This window comes from Adiantum capillus-veneris, chromosome 13 (genome assembly GCF_014529385.1).
Source record: "Adiantum capillus-veneris isolate H3 chromosome 13, ASM1452938v2, whole genome shotgun sequence".
In the NCBI taxonomy this organism is placed as follows: Eukaryota; Viridiplantae; Streptophyta; class Polypodiopsida; order Polypodiales; family Pteridaceae; genus Adiantum; species Adiantum capillus-veneris.
Genome location: NC_140943.1, coordinates 153,496,901 through 153,518,217, shown reverse-complemented (window position 1 = coordinate 153,518,217; position 21,317 = coordinate 153,496,901). Strand labels below are relative to the sequence as shown.

At 43.7% G+C, this 21,317-nt stretch overlaps 1 protein-coding gene across 2 annotated transcripts; it reads left to right on the top strand.

The window, feature by feature from the left end:
* Window positions 1–671: 671 nt before the first annotated feature.
* On the top strand, window positions 672–20,936 carry LOC147445113 (dihydrolipoyl dehydrogenase 2, chloroplastic-like). 2 transcript variants are annotated; one of them, XM_086527591.1, is made up of 15 exons: window positions 672–1,376; window positions 1,541–1,687; window positions 2,331–2,465; window positions 2,583–2,700; window positions 2,792–2,916; window positions 3,395–3,520; window positions 3,602–3,682; window positions 3,881–3,943; window positions 4,025–4,099; window positions 4,676–4,754; window positions 4,876–4,976; window positions 19,869–19,982; window positions 20,069–20,182; window positions 20,289–20,360; window positions 20,438–20,936. In XM_086527591.1, the coding sequence occupies exons 1-15, from the start codon at window positions 1,071–1,073 to the stop codon at window positions 20,561–20,563; spliced, it is 1,782 nt and encodes a 593-aa protein (XP_086383717.1). In that variant the 5' UTR covers window positions 672–1,070; the 3' UTR covers window positions 20,564–20,936. The 2 variants fall into 2 exon arrangements, with proteins under 2 accessions (XP_086383717.1, XP_086383718.1); XM_086527592.1 differs by having other exon boundaries at window positions 673–1,376; window positions 20,446–20,936.
* Window positions 20,937–21,317: the final 381 nt, after the last annotated feature.

The window sequence follows — 21,317 nt, the reverse complement described above, 5'->3', positions numbered from 1 at the left end:
TGGCGAACGCTGGTTCACTGCAGCATAAATACTCTTCCTCCGGGGCCGCCTTTTTTCTTCCCCCCCCCCCCTTGAAAGAGCTGCATTGCTTCTCGCAACCCCTCAATCTTTTTCACTTTTCCACCTCTTGCACCGTTCAGACGACGCGGTGGTAGAATTGCAATAGATGTAGCGCGCACATGAGACGTTTCAGCTGCGATCGTTCGCACCACGACATACTCAGATCGGCTGCTGCTTTGGGCACGTGGTGGCAGCCGTTCTTGCAACTGTGGACATGATGTAGTGCTGATGCTCACTGTGCAGAGGAGGCTGAGAGTGAATTTGCAGCTTTTGCAGGCCTGCAAGACGTTCAGAGGAGTTCCCACCATGCGAACGCCATGAACGTTTGCAAAATGTGGTGAGGGGGGGGGGGGGGGGGGGGGGGGGGGGGGGGGGCTCCATTGCGGTGGCTGCGGTGAGGGCGGTTTCTCCCAGTGCAGGGGCATGGTGGGCCTTGCTGATGCGGAGTGGCCTTTTTCACCGTACGAGCCTCGCGAACGTTGCATGCGGGCAGCACAAGAGCTTTCTTCCGTCGGCATGGTCTGGACCCAGCCTAAGAGGTAAAGTGCCAGCTAGGACGCTCCAACACGGATAGGACATAGAAGCGGGGAGCGACGGAGACAGGGACTCGGGAGCATATGAATCGGACGCTTGTCTTGGTGTGTGGGCTCTTCTGGCCCGCCCTTCGGCCTCATCGCCAGTGCTGGCCTGCGTTTCAACTCCTCTCCTTAAATCTACCCCGAAAACGCGATCAACAACTACCCATTCTCCCACTTTGCATGAGCGTAGCCTCTCGAGTCACTCCCCTCATTTCCTTGAGCATGCTCAGCGCAGCAGCCTTTCCATGCAATTGCAGCAGTAAGGGGGGACTTTTCCTTTCCGTAGGACTGCGTGTCGCTTGAAGTCTGGAACTTCAGACGGGGAATTTATTACGAGACGCAGATCTTTCAGAGTCTGATCGCTTTGCTGAATACCTGTTGTGGAAAAGGTACTCAGATTGAAGGAGAGTTGCAAAATTCACATAGCAAGCCATGGAGACGGCCTCTTTTCAAGCTTCCTTCCTACTTTCCCCAGCTCATCGGAGCTCAGTTTCTACTGCAACTCCACATGGACTTGCATTCTGTGGCCTCCATAAAAACCTCCTCTCTGTGAAGACTACATGTGCAAAGGTGGGCTCACACAGTTTAACGACCCAGAATCCAGGAAAATCCTCATCATGGAGGGTAATGGCTTCTGGAAGTAGTAACAATGGTACCCCTTCGTCCTTTGATTATGATGTGATCATCATTGGAGCTGGAGTAGGTGGACATGGAGCTGCATTACATGCTGTTGAAAAGGTTCTTCTCGTCTCTTCATTTCGCCGTTCTTCTAACATGGTGTTCTGCAACTAGGGATTTGAGTGAAGTTCTCAGAATAGGTTATGGCTTTATCTGAAATCCAATGAGTTTTTTGGTTGTAAAGGCGGAGTACAGATGCCAAACTTGATTTCTTGTGCATGCAGGGATTGAAAACTGCAATAATTGAAGGCGATGTTGTTGGAGGCACTTGTGTGAATAGAGGCTGTGTGCCATCAAAGGCTTTGTTGGCTGTTAGCGGACGCATGCGTGAACTTCAAGATGAGCATCACCTCAAGGCTTTAGGTATCAAGGTATGAAGAGTTTTGAAGCCTTGAAGATCTTCTAAGCAATAATTTCTATTTGTGTGTGTGTGTTGTTATTTGGTTGATTAGCATGCATAAAAGTTCTAATGCATGAAATGGAGCTTTCCTATCAAATTTTGTCTTTTAGAGAACTTCCATTAGGTCTGGTTGTGCTTGTGTGTTATGGATGGAGGTTGCCAAATAAGCTGCCAGTTTGGGTGAAACCTCTTTCTTGCTTCTTGAAGTTTGATTGTTTTGAAGAAACTATCAGTCGTAGTCCATAGTTGCCTTAGCTGTGTGTAAGGAACCCCAAGGATTAGCTTTCATGATGGATGGGGGTTTACCAAATAAGCTGCCAGTTTGGTTGAAACCTTTTTCTTGCTGCTTCAAGTTTGGTTGTTTCTAAGGCACTATCAGTACATTAAAGGAATGAGATAATGTCCAGAGTTGCCTCCATTGTAACAAAGGAACCTCAAAGATTAGCATCTATAGAAAAATCACTGGAACAAGGAACTTTTTTGTATCCTGAACATTCAGTTGCCCTTGCAAGTTATATCTTTATGACAACATTTCTAACAAGGTTCAGTTTGGAACATGCAAACTGACATCATCATCTTTGTTTGACTCTCTGCTAAAATTTTGAACTATCCAGGTAGCAGAAGCAGGCTATGAAAGGCAAGCTGTGGCAGACCATGCAAACAATCTCGCCTTGCGCATAAGAGGGAATCTCACAAACTCAATGAAAGCTTTGGGAGTGGATATATTGACTGGTGTTGGAACACTTTTGGTCAGTAGTCACACCAGAGCACCATTCCTGCATATTATCATGTTGAGGCCTCCTTGCTTGCTGATGATCCTAGTTAGTCCTTCCAAGTACTTACTGATAAAGGTGTTATTCTCATAGGGTCCTCAAACAGTGAAGTATGGGAAGGTGGGCTTTACCGACAAGACTGTTACGGCAAAAAATATCATTATCGCCACGGGATCTGTGCCTTTTGTGCCACCAGGCATTGAGATCGATGGTATTTTTCATTGTTAGAGCTAGATTACCTTTGGAAATAGACATATTTAAGAACCAAGTGTGATGTATATATAGCTCTGTAATGCTGTCAGGTAAAACGGTTTTCACAAGTGACCATGCTTTGAAGTTGGAGTGGGTTCCTGACTGGATTGCCATTGTTGGCAGCGGCTATATTGGGCTTGAGTTCAGCGACGTCTACACAGCTCTTGGAAGTGAGGTTTGTGTTGACAACCTTTTTTTAGAGGTTACTCAACAAGAATCATCTCAATGTTATGTGTCCGTCAAGGCATGACCGTCCCTCTTTATTCGTGTATTGTGATTGAAAGGTTCTTTCAAAACTTTTTTCAAATATGTGTGTTTAAAAAAATTAAATTATTAGTGTACTCTCATTTCATGCCATTGATTTTGTGTATTTTGCATCACCTGAGAGGTACTTAACAAAGACCTATGGCATCTCAGCGACTTTGTTTCCATTTTTAGGGTTGTTTTGGGGTTATGTGATTTGAGCTTAGCACCCATTAAAAATCTGTGTGGTTTTATAGTTAGTTTTACCTCATCTTGCTTGCTACTTGGACTTTGACCGTGTCTTGCTTGCTGCTTGGACACTTCCTTGTATGTATCTTTAATCTCAAAGAGCAACACTATACTTTTATATTTTGAGGACTGGGAGAATCATCACGCTTTCATCATGGCAGGTCACTTTTATTGAAGCTTTGGATACCCTGATGCCTGGGTTTGACCCTGAAATAACCAAGCTTGCACAAAGGGTTTTGATTAATACACGAAAGATAGATTACCATATAGGTGTTCTTGCCAAAAAGGTAACTTGTGATCTCGTTAAGAGAAATGTCAAAGCATCAATCTATGCATGTTGCTTCTAAACAATTTTCAGGAGCTTGCAGATCACTCCAGCAAAGGATGGGAAACCTGTACAAATTGAATTGGTTGATACAAAGACCAAGGAGCCTAAGGGGACCCTAGAGGTATTGCTTCCCCTTGTATTGACATGGTTCTTTACATGTTGGATGCAAAGTTGTTTCTCTGTTGGAAAGAATGCATTTTGTTGGCTTCAACTGCCTTTGAATAGATCTGCAATTGTCAACGGCTATGACTATTGTGATATTTTTGCTTGAATACGTAGCATCATTACAATACCGATGTTGACTATAACAACCGTACAGGTTGATGCAGCTCTTATAGCTACAGGTCGTGCACCCTTCACCAAAGGATTGGGATTGGAAAATGTATGAAATCATACTTCTTACGATGATGAAAACATTTAGTGGTTTATTTGGTGACAAAGATTGTGAATGGGGGCTGCGCAGGTCAATGTGGTCACTCAACGAGGTTTCATTTCAGTGGATGATCGGATGAGGGTGATTGATGCGAATGGCGAGTTGGTAAGTGATTTTCAAATTTCCTTACATAGGCGATTGCTATGAAGGGAATGTATTTTAATTCGGGCTTCTACTGTTGTAAGAGGATTAAGTTCAGGAAGCAAGAATCCGCACTTCTGTCTTGCGTCTTTTGTGATTCTGTCCATTGAGATGTGTGTTTGTAGAAAGAGCCGCCTTGCATTCATGATTTGTTCATTTTTTTATTATATCATCTGTAGATTGTTAATTATTACCATCCGTCATTGTCATCTGGTCTAATTTATTGTGATTTTTGAGTTTTAGTTGTTTTCTGACTCCTCACTTTTTGGACGTTTTAAGTATCTATAGTTTATTGAATAAGGTCATGGAATAGGCAGCTGTGCACATAGCATGTGCATGCCATTTGTATTAGATGTCAAGCTGTGACACGTGATTCTGGAATTTGAAGAAGGGTGCTCATTAAAGTTGACATGCATTTACACTTTCTGCATTGAAGCTTCTGTCAAAGGTTGCTTGAATGGGAGGGCCTTTTTCAACATTGAGCTAGTCTACAATAGTTTACACTATGAGATGCTGTTGAACTTAGTTTTTGCTGCACAGGTGCCAAGCCTTTTTTGCATTGGGGACGCTAATGGGAAGATGATGCTAGCTCATGCAGCCAGTGCACAGGGCATATCAGGCGAGTGTTCGGCAAATTATTCAATGACATGGGATTGCTCTGTTGGACTTTCTTTTTCCCCTTTACTATAAGTTTTCCTCTTAACGTGGGCTGAAAATGAATTTTGTGTTTGGTTGCACAGTTATTGAACAGATTTCTGGTAGTGATAATGTTCTCAACCATCTAAGCGTACCAGCTGCATGCTTTACCCACCCTGAAATTAGTATGGTTGGACTTACTGAGGTATGACAAAGCTAATTCTTATTTCTGGTGTATTTTGAAGTTTCCTGGTACATCTTTTTTACTGGATTTTCAATTCATGTAGGTTAAACAAACAATGTAAAATTTTCTTTGTTAGATCTAGAGTTAGGGCCTTTGCTTGGAAATTTATTGTTCTTCTATGCTGATACTTCAGAAATCTTTTGTTGACCTTAGACTGCATATGTAGCATCAATTTTTTTCGATTTCATGCTTCTTTTAGTGCTAGGCTTCATTATGGCTGAGTCTGCCCTTGACCTCCGGAGTCATGACAGAAACTCAGTACGCTGAACTTTGTGTTGATGTATGCTCATGTGTGTGCGCGTGTGGTGTGTGTTGTGTTGGAGAGCATATGTTAGTATCTAGTTCTACACCCACTATTGGGCACTGACGACATTAGTGGGGATGTCGTGGTATTTAGTCAATACTATGCATGATGGTTATATTGTCGTGTGGGTGACTACCATGGGTCTATACCTTGCACTTTCCTTCAAGGGTGAATCTGGGCTTATCCTGGATTCATCTAGGTATATTCATATGTAGCATCAAAAACATTGTTCCTGATTGGGCCTGCCATCGAGAAAGGGTGCTGGGGAAAGCCAAAAGGGAATTGGAGTAAGTGATTCTGAACCTTGAGTCTCTTGGTCCGGGCACACACGTGGGAGAGACTTAGATCCAAGAAATCCCTGCAACTGTAACTCATAGATATAACAGATTTACCTTCGCTTTAGAGACAACTTAACACTTTGATGATTCAACCACCACTTCTTTCATTTTCTCTTTTAAACTCATTCAGTTCTTTTAAGGGACCCATGTGTAATCAGACAATAAGTCTTGTGTGTGCTGTGGCATATGCAGAACCACCTGAGATAGTGAACTTCAGCATGTCCAATTTTAATGATAAAGATATACCATCAGGAGCGCTGAGTTTGGGGCCAAGATCAGGATATCTTAATTCTGGCTGGAGTTCTTAGGAAAGCACAAGAAAAGTATTGGAATCGATATCTTATAGATATAACAAATAATCTGACCGTGTTGTTGATGGCTGTGAGGATTTATCGAACCCATTACTTACCCCAGAACGTATCCTATCTATAGGCCTGAACCAAACAAATCAGCCTGCATTCAGCCAGGCTATTACGGTGATCATATAGATACAAAAAGCAACTCGTGCAATGCAAAGACTCCCAAAAGCAGTGCACCCCCAAAAAGCAACTTCTGAGTGGGTGTGAACATATAATGGTTCCTAGTTCTACAATCACTATTGGGCAGTAATGACGTTAGTGGGGATGTAGTATTTAGTCCATACTATACTTTCCCTTAAAGGTAATTTTGGGCTTGTTCTAGATTCATCTAGGTATATAGTGTCATACCAGACATGTAGACTTCAGAGTGAAGCATTAGTCTGAGTTACGATTGATGTGTGAACTCTTTCTACCTTCAGTGGTGGGTGTGCCTTATCGACTACCTTTGAAGTGTTTGAAAACTTATGGTTCTGTTAATGGTATGCTTCATTATGGCCGAGTCTGCCCTGCATCTTTAGAGTTATGACAGAAACTCAGCACGCAGACCTTCTATTGATGTATGCTGTTTTGTGTGCGCGCGAGATGCAATGAAATAAAATGATATATTAACGTCTTCAAAAGGCCAAAATGACCTATGAGACCAAACTTTTACAAATTGGTGAATTTTATCATGTCTGGGTACAAAAAAGAGGTCCTAAGAATAAGTGCTACTATCTAGCTGTGTGGGGTATGTGTGATCATTGATACCACGGGTTCCCAATACAAGAGGGTGATACAAAGGGTGATGAATCCATCCTCATCTATACTCTTGGTGTTGATCCATCCTAATCCTTTGCTATAGTCTCCGTCGATGCTGTAGCTCCTCTCCTTAGTGAAGGGCGTCTCGATCTCCCTAGCTCCGATGCTCGGTCAATGAGAGTACCGTGGGTGCAAGTATGAGCTGAGCTTTGCCATGGTGGCTGCTCCTCTACCTGTTCAGTGCCTAGGGCGAAGAAATTTGTCTTTGGGACTGTCTCCCTCCAGAACTCCTCAGTAAGTTGTCTCTGTGTCTGTGTATCTCAAGTATAGATACAATCTCAAACATCTTTGGTCCTGATAGTTATGACTCTAGAGATAGGTCTGAAGCCTTCTCTGGATAGACAGTGGAAGCGACCTCGTATCTCGTAATACACTGTGCATTGACATATATAATGCATCTCCATCTCTGGCTCTGTATGGCATAGGCGACATCCTGTTGGCTGTTGGTATCCCTCTGAATCTACTAGTCTCAATCTCAAGCCGGTATGAAGAAGTCCATATCTGATCGAGGGCACATTGTAACCCATGAGATAGATGTGTATCCCATAGCTGGGCCGAATCACAAACCCATCCTCTGTGAGTTGAGAGAAATGAAATGTTATATTAATGTCTTCAAAATGTCAAAACGACTAGTACAATGTCTGAGGAATGTAAAAATAAAAAAATAGGGTACCTAGAGTAGGTAGGTATGTAAGTTTACCCTACATCCTCATCATTGTCATCATCATCAGCTGTCACAAACTGTTGCCGTGGCATAACCACTTGGGTAGGAGAAACACACACCCTAGCTGTGGCTGTGGCGGCAGAAGTCTGAGCATTGCTGACGTGGCAGGATTTTCGGAAAATGCGCTGAATGCTGATGTGGCACTGCCGTACGGACCCTCCGCATTTTGCGGCACAGTTCACAGCAGTATGGGGCTGCTTTTTTGGCTACGCAATGCAAGGCTGAAATCTTACGCAAGGGAAAAGCAGTTTTTGCGTGAGCTTATTTCTACGCAAGGCCTTTTGTTAAATGGCTTTAATTTAGAAGCCTTTAAAAGCCTTGCTTTATTTGTAAGCTTTTGGGGCTCTGCTTTTAGCTACCCTTGTAACCTTTATAAGAAATCGAAGGGGGCTCCCTTTGCAGAGCATCTGGACGCAGAGTTTGAGAGAGGGGGCACCCTCGGGAGTTGGTACTTCTTTCGAAGATTAATATAAAAAGAAATACCGAAAGGGGCGCTAGTCTTTGGGACCAATACCTCTTGGCACGAAACTCCGCCGGGCCGGTGTTGAATCTAATTGTGAACTGTTTTTAAGTGAATTCCTGTTGTGTCGCGGTAGATTCTTGACTTGGGAGTGTCCAAGTCTGTTACAGTGGTATCAGAGCACGGCCGATTTCTCTTCTACCGGGAAATCCGATCCTTTTTTACGCGGCACTTATGGATTCAAGCAAAGGATAGTCGACTTCCTCTGCATCCGGAGATGCGGGAAGAGACCACGAAGAAGATTCACGCGAGGAGTACGGCCCGCCTCGGCCTACTCCGGCGGAGCTTGAAGAGATGGAACATTGGAGATTGGTCGATGATGCGACAAAGCTGATGATGAATTTTGCGAAGGACCCTAAATTGGCAAAATTTTTTACCCAGACCTCCTTCGACGAGGTGCACTCACAGTGACTGCAAACCATGGAGCCACCCCTCAAATCAGCGCTCAAACAGCATCCTACTCCGAGGATGTTTACAGAGCAAGAATTGGAAGAGGCGGTTGATACACGGATTTCTCAGCTTTTTGACGCGCAGAACAAAGCTAAAAAGCACGACAAAAAGCAGAAGAAAGGCACTGACTTTGCGGGTTATTTGGGTTGTCAATCTACTTTTGCCTCGGCAAGAAAGGAGAAGCGTGTGTGATTTGAAGGAGTGCCCAGTTCTTCTTCTGACAGTTCTTCTAGCTCGTCTTACTCGAGCGAAGAAGGCAGGAAAGGAAAAAAGCGAAGCAAAAAGCAACGCTTCAGAAAGGGCAAGAAAAAGGCAAAGAAGCCTAAATCTCGCCCAGTTTCAGACAGTTCTACAGAGGACTCGTCTTCGAATAGTTCGGACTCTGACGACAGCAGCTTTTATGCAAAAAATAATAATTTTTATAAAGCCAACCAGTATGACTTTCTGGAGGATAAAAGCAAGAAAGTTCGAGAGTTTAAAGAAGGTGGACAGTGAATTAAATTTGACACGTTTTCTGGATATTGAGATGCTTCGAAGGCTTTGGCCTTCATACAACAGTTTGACATAGCTTTCCCTGGAGGACATTACTCAGAGCACTCCAAGATTCGGAGGGCTACCTCTTACGTCAATGGAAATGCTCGAACTTTGTGGTCTACGCTTCTATTGAACAAGAAAGCGCTAGTTAAATGGCTGAAATTTAAAAGGCTTTTTATTTCTTCTTGGTTGACTCAAGAGTACGAACGCGACATACGAACTGCTTGGAACTATCTTCGGATGACCAAGAAGGATACATTGGATGCATATTACGAGAGATTTTGGAGCTCTTTTCTACCAGCCTCTTCATTTAAGAAGATCTCGTTCAAAGAACAGATTGAGCGGTTTACCTTGGGACTTCCTACAAAGATCCGAGATCACTGCTTAGAGCAAAAGTCAGATCCCATTCAGGAACTGATGAGTCGTGCGAAACGGGGTTTTGCCATTTATTCAAGCAGTTTGACCTACCCCACTGATGAAATCATGACGCAAAGGACCGAACAGACTTCGAACAATGAAAGTAGAAAGAAGAAGTGCACCCCAGAAAAGAAAGAAAAGGATGCACGACCCCAGCTCACTCTTCGAGAGAAGATAAGCTACAACAAAGAGGGGAAGTGTCTTGAATGCGGGGAAACTGGGCATATCTCAGTGAAGTGCCTTAAAAAGGCATCGAAAGAACAGGACGAAGAAAGGCCAGAGAGTTCGAAAGCAGCCGAGGAACGTGGCAGAAAAGGCATATGAAAGTAGTGGCACCACATTGCGTGGGACCCGAACTGAATCAAATGAATGAAAGTACAAAACTTTGCCGCTTTTAGGGCAAAGTGAAAGATCAAGAAGCCCTTTTTTTTTCTTGGATGAAGGAGCCAAGGCCAACTTCTTTTCACTTGAATTGGCGGCTCGATTTCGAATTACGCCCGATAGGCTGAGGCCACAGGCGGAGGTAGTTCTAGAGGCACTTGGATGGGATATTGCCAATTACACCAATCATTGGCAAACTTCATTTGCAATGTCAGGGGTGTTTAGGGCACGAGTATTTCTACGTAATTCCCTTGGGAGGTTTTAACGTTCTACTCGACATCCCTTGGTACTACAAGAACAACGCCGTGATTGACTACCGGGCCGAGAAAGCGACTTTGATAAATAAAGGGCACAAAATTGTACTTGATGAAATTCAATTCCTTTACTTTCTGGAAAGGATTGAATGATGATTGAAGGTCGAATATGTTTTGACCTCCAAAAAGAATGCCAAGATTTTCTCCACACTCATGCCGATTGCTTTTCAGAGGGCCTGCCAGGTGAGTTTGTCACCAGCTCGTCCTGAGGATCATACCATTGATCTGATACCTGGAACCATACCACCGAACCGGCCACATTATCGTGTGCGCTGAGCCTAGAGATACATTTTTTGGGACACATTGTCTCAGAAGGAGGAGTGCAGATGGACCCGGCCAAGATAGAGACTATCGGTGATTGGCCCGATTTGAAGAATGTCCATGAAGTTCGAAGCTTCTTGGGCTTATTTTTCTTGCTACCGGCGGTTCATCAAAAAGTTTGCAGTGTTGCTTATTCCTTTGCATTTGTTAACATAGAAAGGAGTCCTTTTCTCATAGGGACCCACATAGGTGATTGCCTTTCAGAAATTGAAATAGAATTTGACTACATGACCAGTTTTGACTTTGCCGGATTTGCAGAAGTTGTTTGAAGTAAATTGTGATGCTTGCGGTCGTAGTTGGATGCAGTCTTAATGCAAGAAGGCCATGTCATTGCCTACGAAAGCCGATTGTTTTCAAGGTCGGAATTGACGGCACAGATTTATGAGAAAGAGCTTTTGGCGGTTATCCATGCTCTTACTCAGTGGTGACATTACCTACTCAGAGCGGATTTTACTCTCTTCACAGAGAGTTTATGCTACTTCTTGTTACAAAAGCAACTATTGGAAAAGCAGATGCGGTGGGCGAACATCTTGTCACAGTTTTACTTCCAAATTGTCCATGTGCAAGGACAGAAGAATTTGGTGGCAGATGCTTTGTCCCAGAGGCTGTTGGTTCTGGCTATTTCCGCGATACACCATAGGAGCTTTGAGGATATGGTCGATCAGTATGCTGCACAGATTTTGTAGATATTTTCACTCGGATACGGAATGGGAAGATAGTAGCGGGATATTCCATTCGGGATGGCTACTTGATGAGGAAAACCATGTTGTGCGTTACACAGCCGTTGAGGGAAAAGGTTACACAGCCGTTGAGGGAAAAGGTTATGACCGAATGCCACTGTCCACCTTTTATAGGTCACCGTGGCGTTGCTACCACCTTGAAAGGAGTGGAGAGATACTTCTTTTGGCCGAGACCCAAGGATGTGCATGATTTTGTACGCAGTTGCTTGGTATGCCAAAAGGTCAAGTTTTACAAGGATTGTTACAGCCTTTACCCATACTCACCGCCCTTGGAAAAGTATAGCAATGGATTTCATTTTTGATCTCCCGACAACATAGCGTCGTCACGATTGTTTATTGCCGAGATATTCATATTACATGGCATGCCTGAGACGATTATCTTCGACAAAGACCCAGATTCACGAGTTTGTTTTGGAAGGCTATGTGGGAGAACATTGGCACACGGTTGCAGTTCTCGTCATTGTTCCACCTGCAGACTGACGGGCAATTAGAGATTGCTAATTCAGTGGTACTGGATTTGTTGAAGTCTTCTTCTTCTTTGAATCTGACGACTTCATGGAAAAAGGGTTTTTACCTTTGGTGGAATATGCCTACAGAAACACGATCAACTCTTTGATGGGGAAGGTGTCATTTGAGATTATTGAATTTGCTACGGAGGTTCCACCCTTCCTTAGCACGAAAGATAAGATATGTCTTTGAAGCAGACCAGTTCATGAGGGGCTTGGACTTGGTTCGGAAGGCTTTAAAGAAATCTGAGAAAAAGGAAGCAGATTGACATCGTCGCGATTTGAGATTGAAGGAGAACGATAGGGTGCTCTTTTTTTTTTTGGGAAGGCAGCCTGAGAAAGAAAAAGGGAAAGGAGCGGCTTCTCGAAAGCTTAGCATGAGATACTATGGACCTTTCCAGATTTTCCGAAAAGATAAATGATGTCTCCTTTTGATTGAAGCTGCCCGACACTTGGAGACTTAACAATGTTTTCATGTGAGTCTCTTGAAGCCTTTTGAAGGCGATGTGCCCGATGATGGGGAGCAAGATGAGCAACCCAAATTGGAGGAAAACGAGCAGATACTCGTTCCAGAACAAATATTGGCATAGAAAGATAGAAAGATAAAAGGTAAAGCGATAAGGCGGTTCTTGGTTCAATTCAAGACCTACTCCGCATTGGATGCGAAGTGGATGGAGGAGGAGGACCTAGCAGATACTCCTTAGATTGTGAATCTTTATCTTGAAGCATTTGGATTAGCATAGTCTATTCTAAATAGAACCTTGAAATCAGCTTGGGCGGATTGTGGTGCAATGGGTATGCACAAGAGGGGAGTTGCTCTGCTCCTTTGTCAACAAATTGCCTCGATTTTTGATATTAAAGTCACTGATGTCTCTTTGAGTTTTAGGGGATATTGTGAGCTGAAAATATTTAGCTGTATGACTTTATGAACTGGAATTCCCGATAATATGATACTGATTTGTTCTTGCCTTGTTTAAGTGCAGGAACTGATAGACGAAATGACTGCAACATTTCGGCTTGAACGATCTCGATAGACATGATTGCAATAAGGATTAGTCAATCGGGCATCTATGAGGTCTCGAGTGGATCTAGATGCGATTTCTAAATATGTTGCCGATTAATCATGGTCTGAGATCTGAATGAATTTTGAATGTGATGTCAAGTGATGTCCTGTGATATGACTGTCGATTGGTACATGTGCTAGATGTGTGTTCCTAACTTCCTAGTGCGTCGGTACTAATAGTCAGAGTCTGCTAAGACAATTTATAGCCTCTGTCCGTTTTGCAGGCGTAATTGAGGGCGGTTACAATGCTTTCAAGAGGGGGGTATGTCACAAATTGTTGACGTGGCATAACCACTTGGGCAGGAGAAACACACACCCTAGCTGTGGCTGTGGCGGCAGAAGTCTGAGCATTGCTGACGTGGCAGGATTTCCAAAAAATGCGTTGAATGCTGACGTGGCACTGCCTTTCGGACCCTCCGCGTTTTGTGGTGCAGTTCACGGCAGTATGGGGGTGCTTTTTTGGCTACGCAATGGAAGGCTGAAATCTTACGCAAGGGAAAAGCAGTTTTTGCGAGCTTATTTCTATGCAAGGCCTTTTGTTAAATGGTTTTAATTTAGAAGCCTTTGAAAGCCTTGCTTTAATTGTAAGCTTTCGGGGCTCTGCTTTTAGCAACCCTTATAACCTTTATAAGAATCCGAAGGGGGCTCCCTTGCAGAGCATTTGGACGCAGAGTCTGAGAGAGAGAGCACCCGCGGGAGTTGTACTTTTTCTCAAAGCTTAATATGGAAATGGGCGCCAATCTTTGGGGCCAATACCTCTTGGCAGGGAACTCCGTCCCCGAATTTAATTGTGAACTGTTTTGAAGTGAATTCCTGTCGTGTCGTGGTAGATTCTTGACTTGGAGTGTCCAAGTTTGTTACATCAGCATCGGATAATACATAATCTCAAAACATATGGAGAAGGGTACACTCACATGAGGGCTAATGAGGTCTACAATGGAGAAAGTATACATTGGTGATCATCCCATGTCTCTCGTGGGTCTCTACAGTATGGCCTCAATGTCCTCCATAGTTGGCTCTCTTTGGTTTTTTTTTTTTGGGGGGGGAGGGGGGAGGGGGGGGGGGCTCGATGTCACTCAATGATGCACCGTAGCCTCTGATGTAGACCTCATCTACAATATAAAGATTCTCGTATCCTTGCATGTCGTGAGCGGCCAAGCTGGATAGCTCAATCAAGAAGGATGCCCCAATGAGCCTATGAGGGTGTGATTGGGTGACGTGGTGGGCCATCTCGAGTAGTTTCTCTGTAAAAAGTAGTGATCTGCCTCTGTATGGATCCTCTGCGTGTAGGTCCTCTTGCTCTTGAGGGTAGTCTCTTTTGAGTCTATGGATCTCCAGCAAGAAGAGACCTAGGCTCTTTGCACATTCGTGGTTTACATTGTGCAGTACCTCTGATCATCGTAATCCATGATGTGAGATAAGTGGCCAAAGCCCGCTTTGAATAAGCAATGAAAACACCCGCGGATCTCATAGTATGTTGCGCACTCACAGCTATGATGCTTCTCTATCTCTGGCTCCCTCTGGCAGACCTAGCATAGTCTCTCCTCTAGGGGTATACCTTTGTATCATCCAATCTCTATCTCGATTCTCCAACTGGTGAAATGAGGTGTGTAACTGATCCATAACACATCTAACGCGATAAGATTGATAGGTGTATATATTTGGGGTGTGAGATAAACCCATCAGCTCTCGTGGGGAGAAGATGGTCTCGATAAAAAGCCATCTTTGTCCCCAATTCATGTGACGGAGACAGCCAAGTCCTCCTAGTATCCACCTCAATGAGATCATGAATACTGAAAAGTGGGCAGTTTGTCTATACTAAATACATGTAGCTCAAACCAAGATAATATCTGTGCAAACCAACATGAAGTATCACTCTCAGTGGCCAGCTGTTGCAATGACTCAAAGTGCTAGTCGTGCATGTGTGTCACGTGGGAGCTCCCATGTGCTATGAATAAAAGACATCGATCTAGCACGAGCCTACACTTAGCATTCTATAATCTTTGGAGATCTCACTTTGGCAAGTAATTGAAAGGTAGGTTGACGACAATTACCTTAGATGGGACATCGTATTGTCCAACCAAGTAGTATGGGACGCTTGGATATGTATTTAGGCACTAAAGTGCCACGGGTAATTGTGTGTCACTGTAACGAGAGGGCACCACGTGCCAACTGAAAAGAATAGACTGAAACAAACTGAAAAGAATAGATTGGAACAAATTTTTAGCACTTCACAACAACTGAACAAAAAGAGAGAACGAATGCACACGAGGGACGGAGTGGCGGAGTTCCACTCCCAGATTGCAATGGCCCCAAACCTTTGCGCCCCTTTCGGTATTTCTTTATATTGCTCCAACAAGGTACAAGCTCTTGTAACTTTGCTATGCTTCTCCATGGGGTAGAATGCAGAGAGAGAGCCCACATAACATATTTAAAAGCCCTTGGCCTATCCAAAAGCAATTAGAGATCTAAAAGCTTCGGGTCCAAAAGCATGCCCCCAGGCCCCAAGGGGATGTCCGTACTGCGTTGCCACGTTAGCAGTCAGCTTTGCAAATCATGGGCAGGTTTGTACAGTTTGCCACATCATCATCCTTTGCGCAATCCTTCTTTTGTTAGTTCGTTTTATGGTTTTAGCCCCCTCTGTCAGGATTTGTAAGTTGGTAGAAATCCTAACCCCTTTAGGCTTCAGGTAGGGATTTTAGGCCCTTGTGCCATCTTCAGTAAGTTGGTTAAAGCTTCTTCTTCTTCTTCTTCTTTAGTTAGTATTTAGGCCCCTTGGTCGTCTTTAGCAAGTTGGTTTGCTCTTTAGGGTTTGCTAGGTCAGCAATTTGTGATAGTCACTAAGAACCTTAAGGGTTAGAGGTTGTCATTCAAGATACGAATAGAGTTCATGATTGTGAACCTAATAAAGAATCTAGGAGTGAAGGAGAGTTTTTAACCTTATGGTTTTCTCTCCTTTGGGATCCAAGGATGTTTACGAGGACAATCTTTGCTTCAAAGGGAGGCTATGTCATGTCGTTTGTAGCCATCTGGACCAAGGAGCACAGATGGCATGCGTGGCTAGGTGCATTGAGCAGAGTGCAGGTGCCATGGTTCAGGGCATAGAAATAGGGGAACCTGGGGGGAACGTGGGATGGAGCCCTGAGGCAGAGAGAGAGAGAGAGAGAGAGAGAGAGAGAGAGAGAGAGAGAGAGAGAGAGAGAGAGATAACTTTTGGCAAGGGATGGGATACACACTTGGCAACACTTTAGCTGTCGCAAATTGATGATGTGGCATGGCCAAAGTCCTAGAAAAGAGGCAGAGAGTTTTAACCAACTTATGGGACCCCGGTCGAGGGGCCCAAACCTAAAAAAATTAAAGCCTAGGACAAATTGTGTAAGAGTAGTTGACATGGTAGGCTGTACAGACGGCTCGAAAATTGCGGTGCGAATCGTGCTGCTTACGTTGCACTGTACTGATGTCCATGTTTTACGAGACGGCCCAAAGGGCGCATGCTTTTGGGACCTGACGCTTTTCAGGATCATAGCTTTTCATGTACCTTCTTTTCACAGGCCACGGGCCTCTTTCAGCAGATTTTCTTGGGAGCATTGCGGAGAGAGCGGACACTCGGACATTGTACTTGTTGAAGCATAATAATAAAGAAATATCGAGAAGGGGCGCTAGTCCTTGGGGCCCGTACTTCTTGGCGTGGAACTTCGTCGTGCCGTGTTGTCTCTCTCTCTCTCTCTCTCTCTCTCTCTCTCTCTCTCTCTCTCTCTCTCAGTTTTGTTCAATTCTTTCACAAAGCAGAAGGCTCTCCATGATCAACCTACTTCTACTTCTGCTTCTCAAAAGAAGAAAAGAACCGCCTGCGATGCAAAATCAAAGCCAAATCAACCCAAGAAAGGGAAATACCTCTCTTCTGCTGAATTGAGAACCTACATCAGCGAAGGAAGATGCTTCAAGTGTGGACAAATTGGACATATAAAGGTTGATTGCCCTATCAAAACCCCGCAACCACCTTCTTCGAATGCAGTCCAAGATGTACAAGGAAATACAACCAAGGATGGCAAAGAAAGATCTCTTCTCAAAGCATGGGGTAGCATCAACAATCAGCGGGCCATTATCTTGTTTGATCCAGTCAGTACGGATAACTTCATCTCTACGAAGCTGGCCGAAGATCTCAATTCACAGCCCAACCGTTTTGGAGTTTCTATTCAAGCAACATCTGCTTTCAAAGGGCAAAATTCCAGTTCTACTCCAATCATAGGGAAGCTGAACTTAAAGGTCGAGAACTACAAAGATCAAGAGTCTTTTTTACTAGCTTCACTTGAATGCCTTGGCACTACAAGATGCATCCCATTCTTGATTATGTTCAGAGAACCATGTCCTTTGACCACAAAGGAAAGCAATATATTATATTAGCGGATGCAAGTGATTGGCAAATTCCTATCGCCAACCACATTGCACTTAACAAAATAATGAAGAAGTGTGTTTCAACGCACTTGATTTTTGCAATAGGGAGAGATGTGTCTTCTTCACAACTTTCTTCCTCTTCACAACAAAAAAGAATTAAGTAATTAGAAAGTTTTGAAGATTGTTTTACAGATGAACTTCCACCCTCTCAACTTGAGGATCATACAATAGATTTGATCCCAAGGAGTTCTCTGAATCAGCCCCCTTATCGAGTTAGTCTAATGCAGCAATTGAACTGCTGGAGAAGGGTCTCATAAGGCCTAGTACTTCTCCATATTGTTCACCTATCTTGTTATTACAGAAAAAGGATGGCACATTCCACATGTGCATAGATTATAGATCTCTAAACAAGATCACAGTCAAGAATCGATTTCCAATCCCTCGGATTGATGGCATTCTTGATAAGTTACAAGGCGCAAGTGTCTTCAGTCGTATAGACTCGAAGAGCGGATACCATCAAATCTGCATTGCTCCTCAGGATGTGCATAAGACTTCATTTAGAACAACCTTTAGGTTGTATGAATTCTTAGTGATGCCTTTTGGACTCACTAATACACCAGCCACATTCAACAGAATGATGGATAGAATCTTCCACTCATATAGACGATTTACACGAGTCTTCTTCGATGATGTATTGTCTTAGAACTGGAGGAAGAGCACTACAAGCATCTCGCATTAGTGTTTGAAGAATTACGCAAACACAAATTATTTGTGAATGCTAAGAAGAGTGAGTTCTTTCTAAAAGAAATTCACTACTTTGGCCATATAGTATCTCACAAACCAGTTGAGAATGGACCCTGATAAGATTCAAGCATTTGTAGAATGGCCTACACCAACTACAGTACATGACGTACGAAGTTTTCTTGGCCTTTGTTGAATGTTCCTATTATCGACGTTTCATTCGAGCCTTTGCTGCCATAGCGGGTCCTCTCCATGATTTGACAAAGAAGCGGATTCCATTCCATTGGGGATCTGGACAAAAGCAAGCGTTTGAAAAGCTTAAATATCTCCTCAGTCACGGACCTGTTCTCACCGTCCCTGATCTTCGCAAACCTTTCGAGGTGTATTGCGATGCATCTGGAGATTGTGTTGGAGCAGTTTTGAACCAAGAGGGTCATGCCATAGCCTACGAAAGTCGGCGCCTTAAAGATGCAGAGTTGCATGCTTCCATTTATGAGAAAGAGCTAATGGCAGTAATTCATGCTCTTTCCATTTGGAAACATTATCTTGTAGGAACTGATTTTATAATCAAGACAGACCATCAAAGTCTTCGCTATTTTCTTATACAGAGAAAGGTATCAAAAAAGCACAGATGAGATGGGCGTTCTTGCAATGTTCCATTTTCAGATTTTACACACTTCTGGAACAAAGAATGCGGTTGCAGATGCTCTCTCCAGGCGTCCAAAGATCAATGCAATGACAACTATTTATCATGAGGAACTAGAATCTCTTAGTGAGTGTATCCTCAAGATCCAGACTTCGCTACAATCTGGGCAGATCTTCAAGCTGGTCATTCAAGGCCACCTTTTGCTCTGTTGCCAGAGCAAGTACTTGCTTCATTACTTGCACAAAATGTTGATACAATGATGCTAAATGATGAGATGCTGAGATGCTAATGGTTACTTGATGCTACTGATGTTGGGTACTACTGAGATACTAAGGGTATTGGTACTGTGGGGTGTTGAAGGTACTGATGGGTTCTATGTCGATGACGACGACGATGAGGAGGTACTGATGGGTTCTATGTCGACAATGAGGAGGAGGTAGTAACGGGTTCTATGTCGACGACGACAAAACTATGGCTGAATGCCGAAGATGCTAGCGAAGTTGATGGTTGGAATCTGCACTTATGACGATCCTAGGGCTGAAATCTGATGGCGATACACAGGCTGAAGTCGCTGACTGTCTGGGCTGAAAATGCTGTCCTTTCTAGCTGAAAATGTTGAGGAATCTCTGAGGGAAAACACTGGCCTTTCTGGCTGAAAAACGCATGGTGAGTATGAGAGGTCTGCCGGTAATTCTCCTCCTCCTGCTTCCTTGCTTTTCAAGCGCTGCCTCCTGGCTGCCTATATACCCACCAAAGGCTGGGTCGAGGAGACAAACAGGAGACCCCCCCCCCCCGACCATGGGATAAATAAGCTGAAAATGACTTATTAAAAAATGGCATTCTAACAGGTGGTTCACATGCGGTACATGCCTACATGCTGAAAATGCTATATTGTGCAAGAGAGGGTATGCAACTATGACCGGCTTGGACAATGGCCATGCACATCCTGCTGAAGTGCGCGCAAGAGAGAGAGAGAGAGAGAGGGGGGGGGGGAAGGGGTTTGGGGGGGGCGGTACCTAGTTCCACACTCTCTGGTGGCAATGATGACGTTAGTGGGATGTCGTAGTATTTAGTCTATCTAGTTCCACACTCTCTGGCGGGCAATGATGACGTTAGTGGGGATTTTGTAGTATTTAGTCAATTCTATGCATGATGGACCTGATGGTTTTATTGTCTTATGATGGAGCTGTTGCTGTTATTCAAGTTATCTAGCTTGGCCATATGGACGAAGTGGGAGGTCTTTATTATGATCATGCTTTTTTGTGATATTATGGCTCAGTAGTTTGTGCTGTCTGTACCCAGCCCCAAGCACGCCAAAAAGCAGAGGAGGAAGGGTTTGAAGTGAGTGTTGCTAAGACAAGTTTCAAAGCCAACACAAAGGCTTTAGCAGAGAATGAAGGTGAAGGCCTTGCAAAGGTATGGCTTATCTATGTATCAGGACAAAACCTGCTCACAATTTATGCAGCTGTGTTTCATCATCGAATAATTTGCAATTTGTGCAGTTGATATATCGACCTGACACTGGTGAAGTTTTGGGAGTACACATTTTTGGGCTTCATGCAGCGGACTTAATCCATGAAGCTTCCAACGCGATTGCTATGGGGACATCGATCCAAGTAAGCGTGCGGTGTTATTATGTTTCTTGTTCGAGTTAAAATGATCTTAATCAAATGTGCTGGGTTCATTTTATGTTTTGTCATGGTGTTGGCTTGCATTTGGTAGGAAATCAAATTTGCAGTGCATGCACACCCCACTCTATCGGAGGTTTTGGATGAACTTTTCAAATCTGCAAAGGTCAGTTGATTGTTGATTGTTTAGGATGTCAGGTGTATTGCTTGGTTTACCATTTTTTTTCTGAGACTGCAAATTAGCTTTTCAGGTTGGAGAACATTCTCCTGTCTCAGTCAAAGCTGAGCCAGTTGCAGTTTAGATTGCATTCTTGGGTGGCATGCTGTCGCAAAATCATGCCATGGTTTGCAAAAAGTTTTGTAGCATAGTGGGTTTGTTTCCGGTGGCTTAGAGAATTTACAACCATTCCACTGCAAACATTTCCCCCGATTGGAGAGTAACTCTTCTTCGATTGAAGGATTTCCCGGTATGGAGAATGTAGAACCCATGCTTTTACACCAGTGTTTAGACTGAGCGGTTGTGCTTGAGAAGAGGAATAGCTGGCTCTATGGCTTGAGCAAACATTTTAGTCAAGGGCTGCAATTACAGTGTTCTCTGTATGGAGAATGTAGAACCCCTGCTGTCACACTAATGCGGTAGGCAGGTGCAATTGTGCTTGTTTAAGGGAGGAGAAGCTTTATGGTTGAGGAAACTTTTTTCTTGATAGTAGAAATTATAATATTGCGTTTGTCATTGTTCAAATTTCATATTATCAGAATTATGGAGAATCAAGATCGTAAGGATAGTGTGATCCTTGTCTTTTCCTTTGGAGCTTCTTTTAATACAGAGGTACAAAATTAATAATGCCTGCTCATACATATGCTTCCATTTGTGGCAAATTATGGGAGTGTTTAAAATGCTAGAAACTAAAGATTAAAGCACATAGCCTCCTGCCCAACAAAGGCTGATAGCTGGTCTTGAGGTACTAATCGAAAAATCTGGTATAGCAGAACATGATGCTTATTGGATAGGTGGCATTGCCTTTCGAAAGAAAGGGAATGCCTGTACCGAGGAAATTTCAGCCTGTGAAATGCTTGAGTTTTACATGGGCTCGCTATAGACTTGGCATGGGTAGCTGCTGGC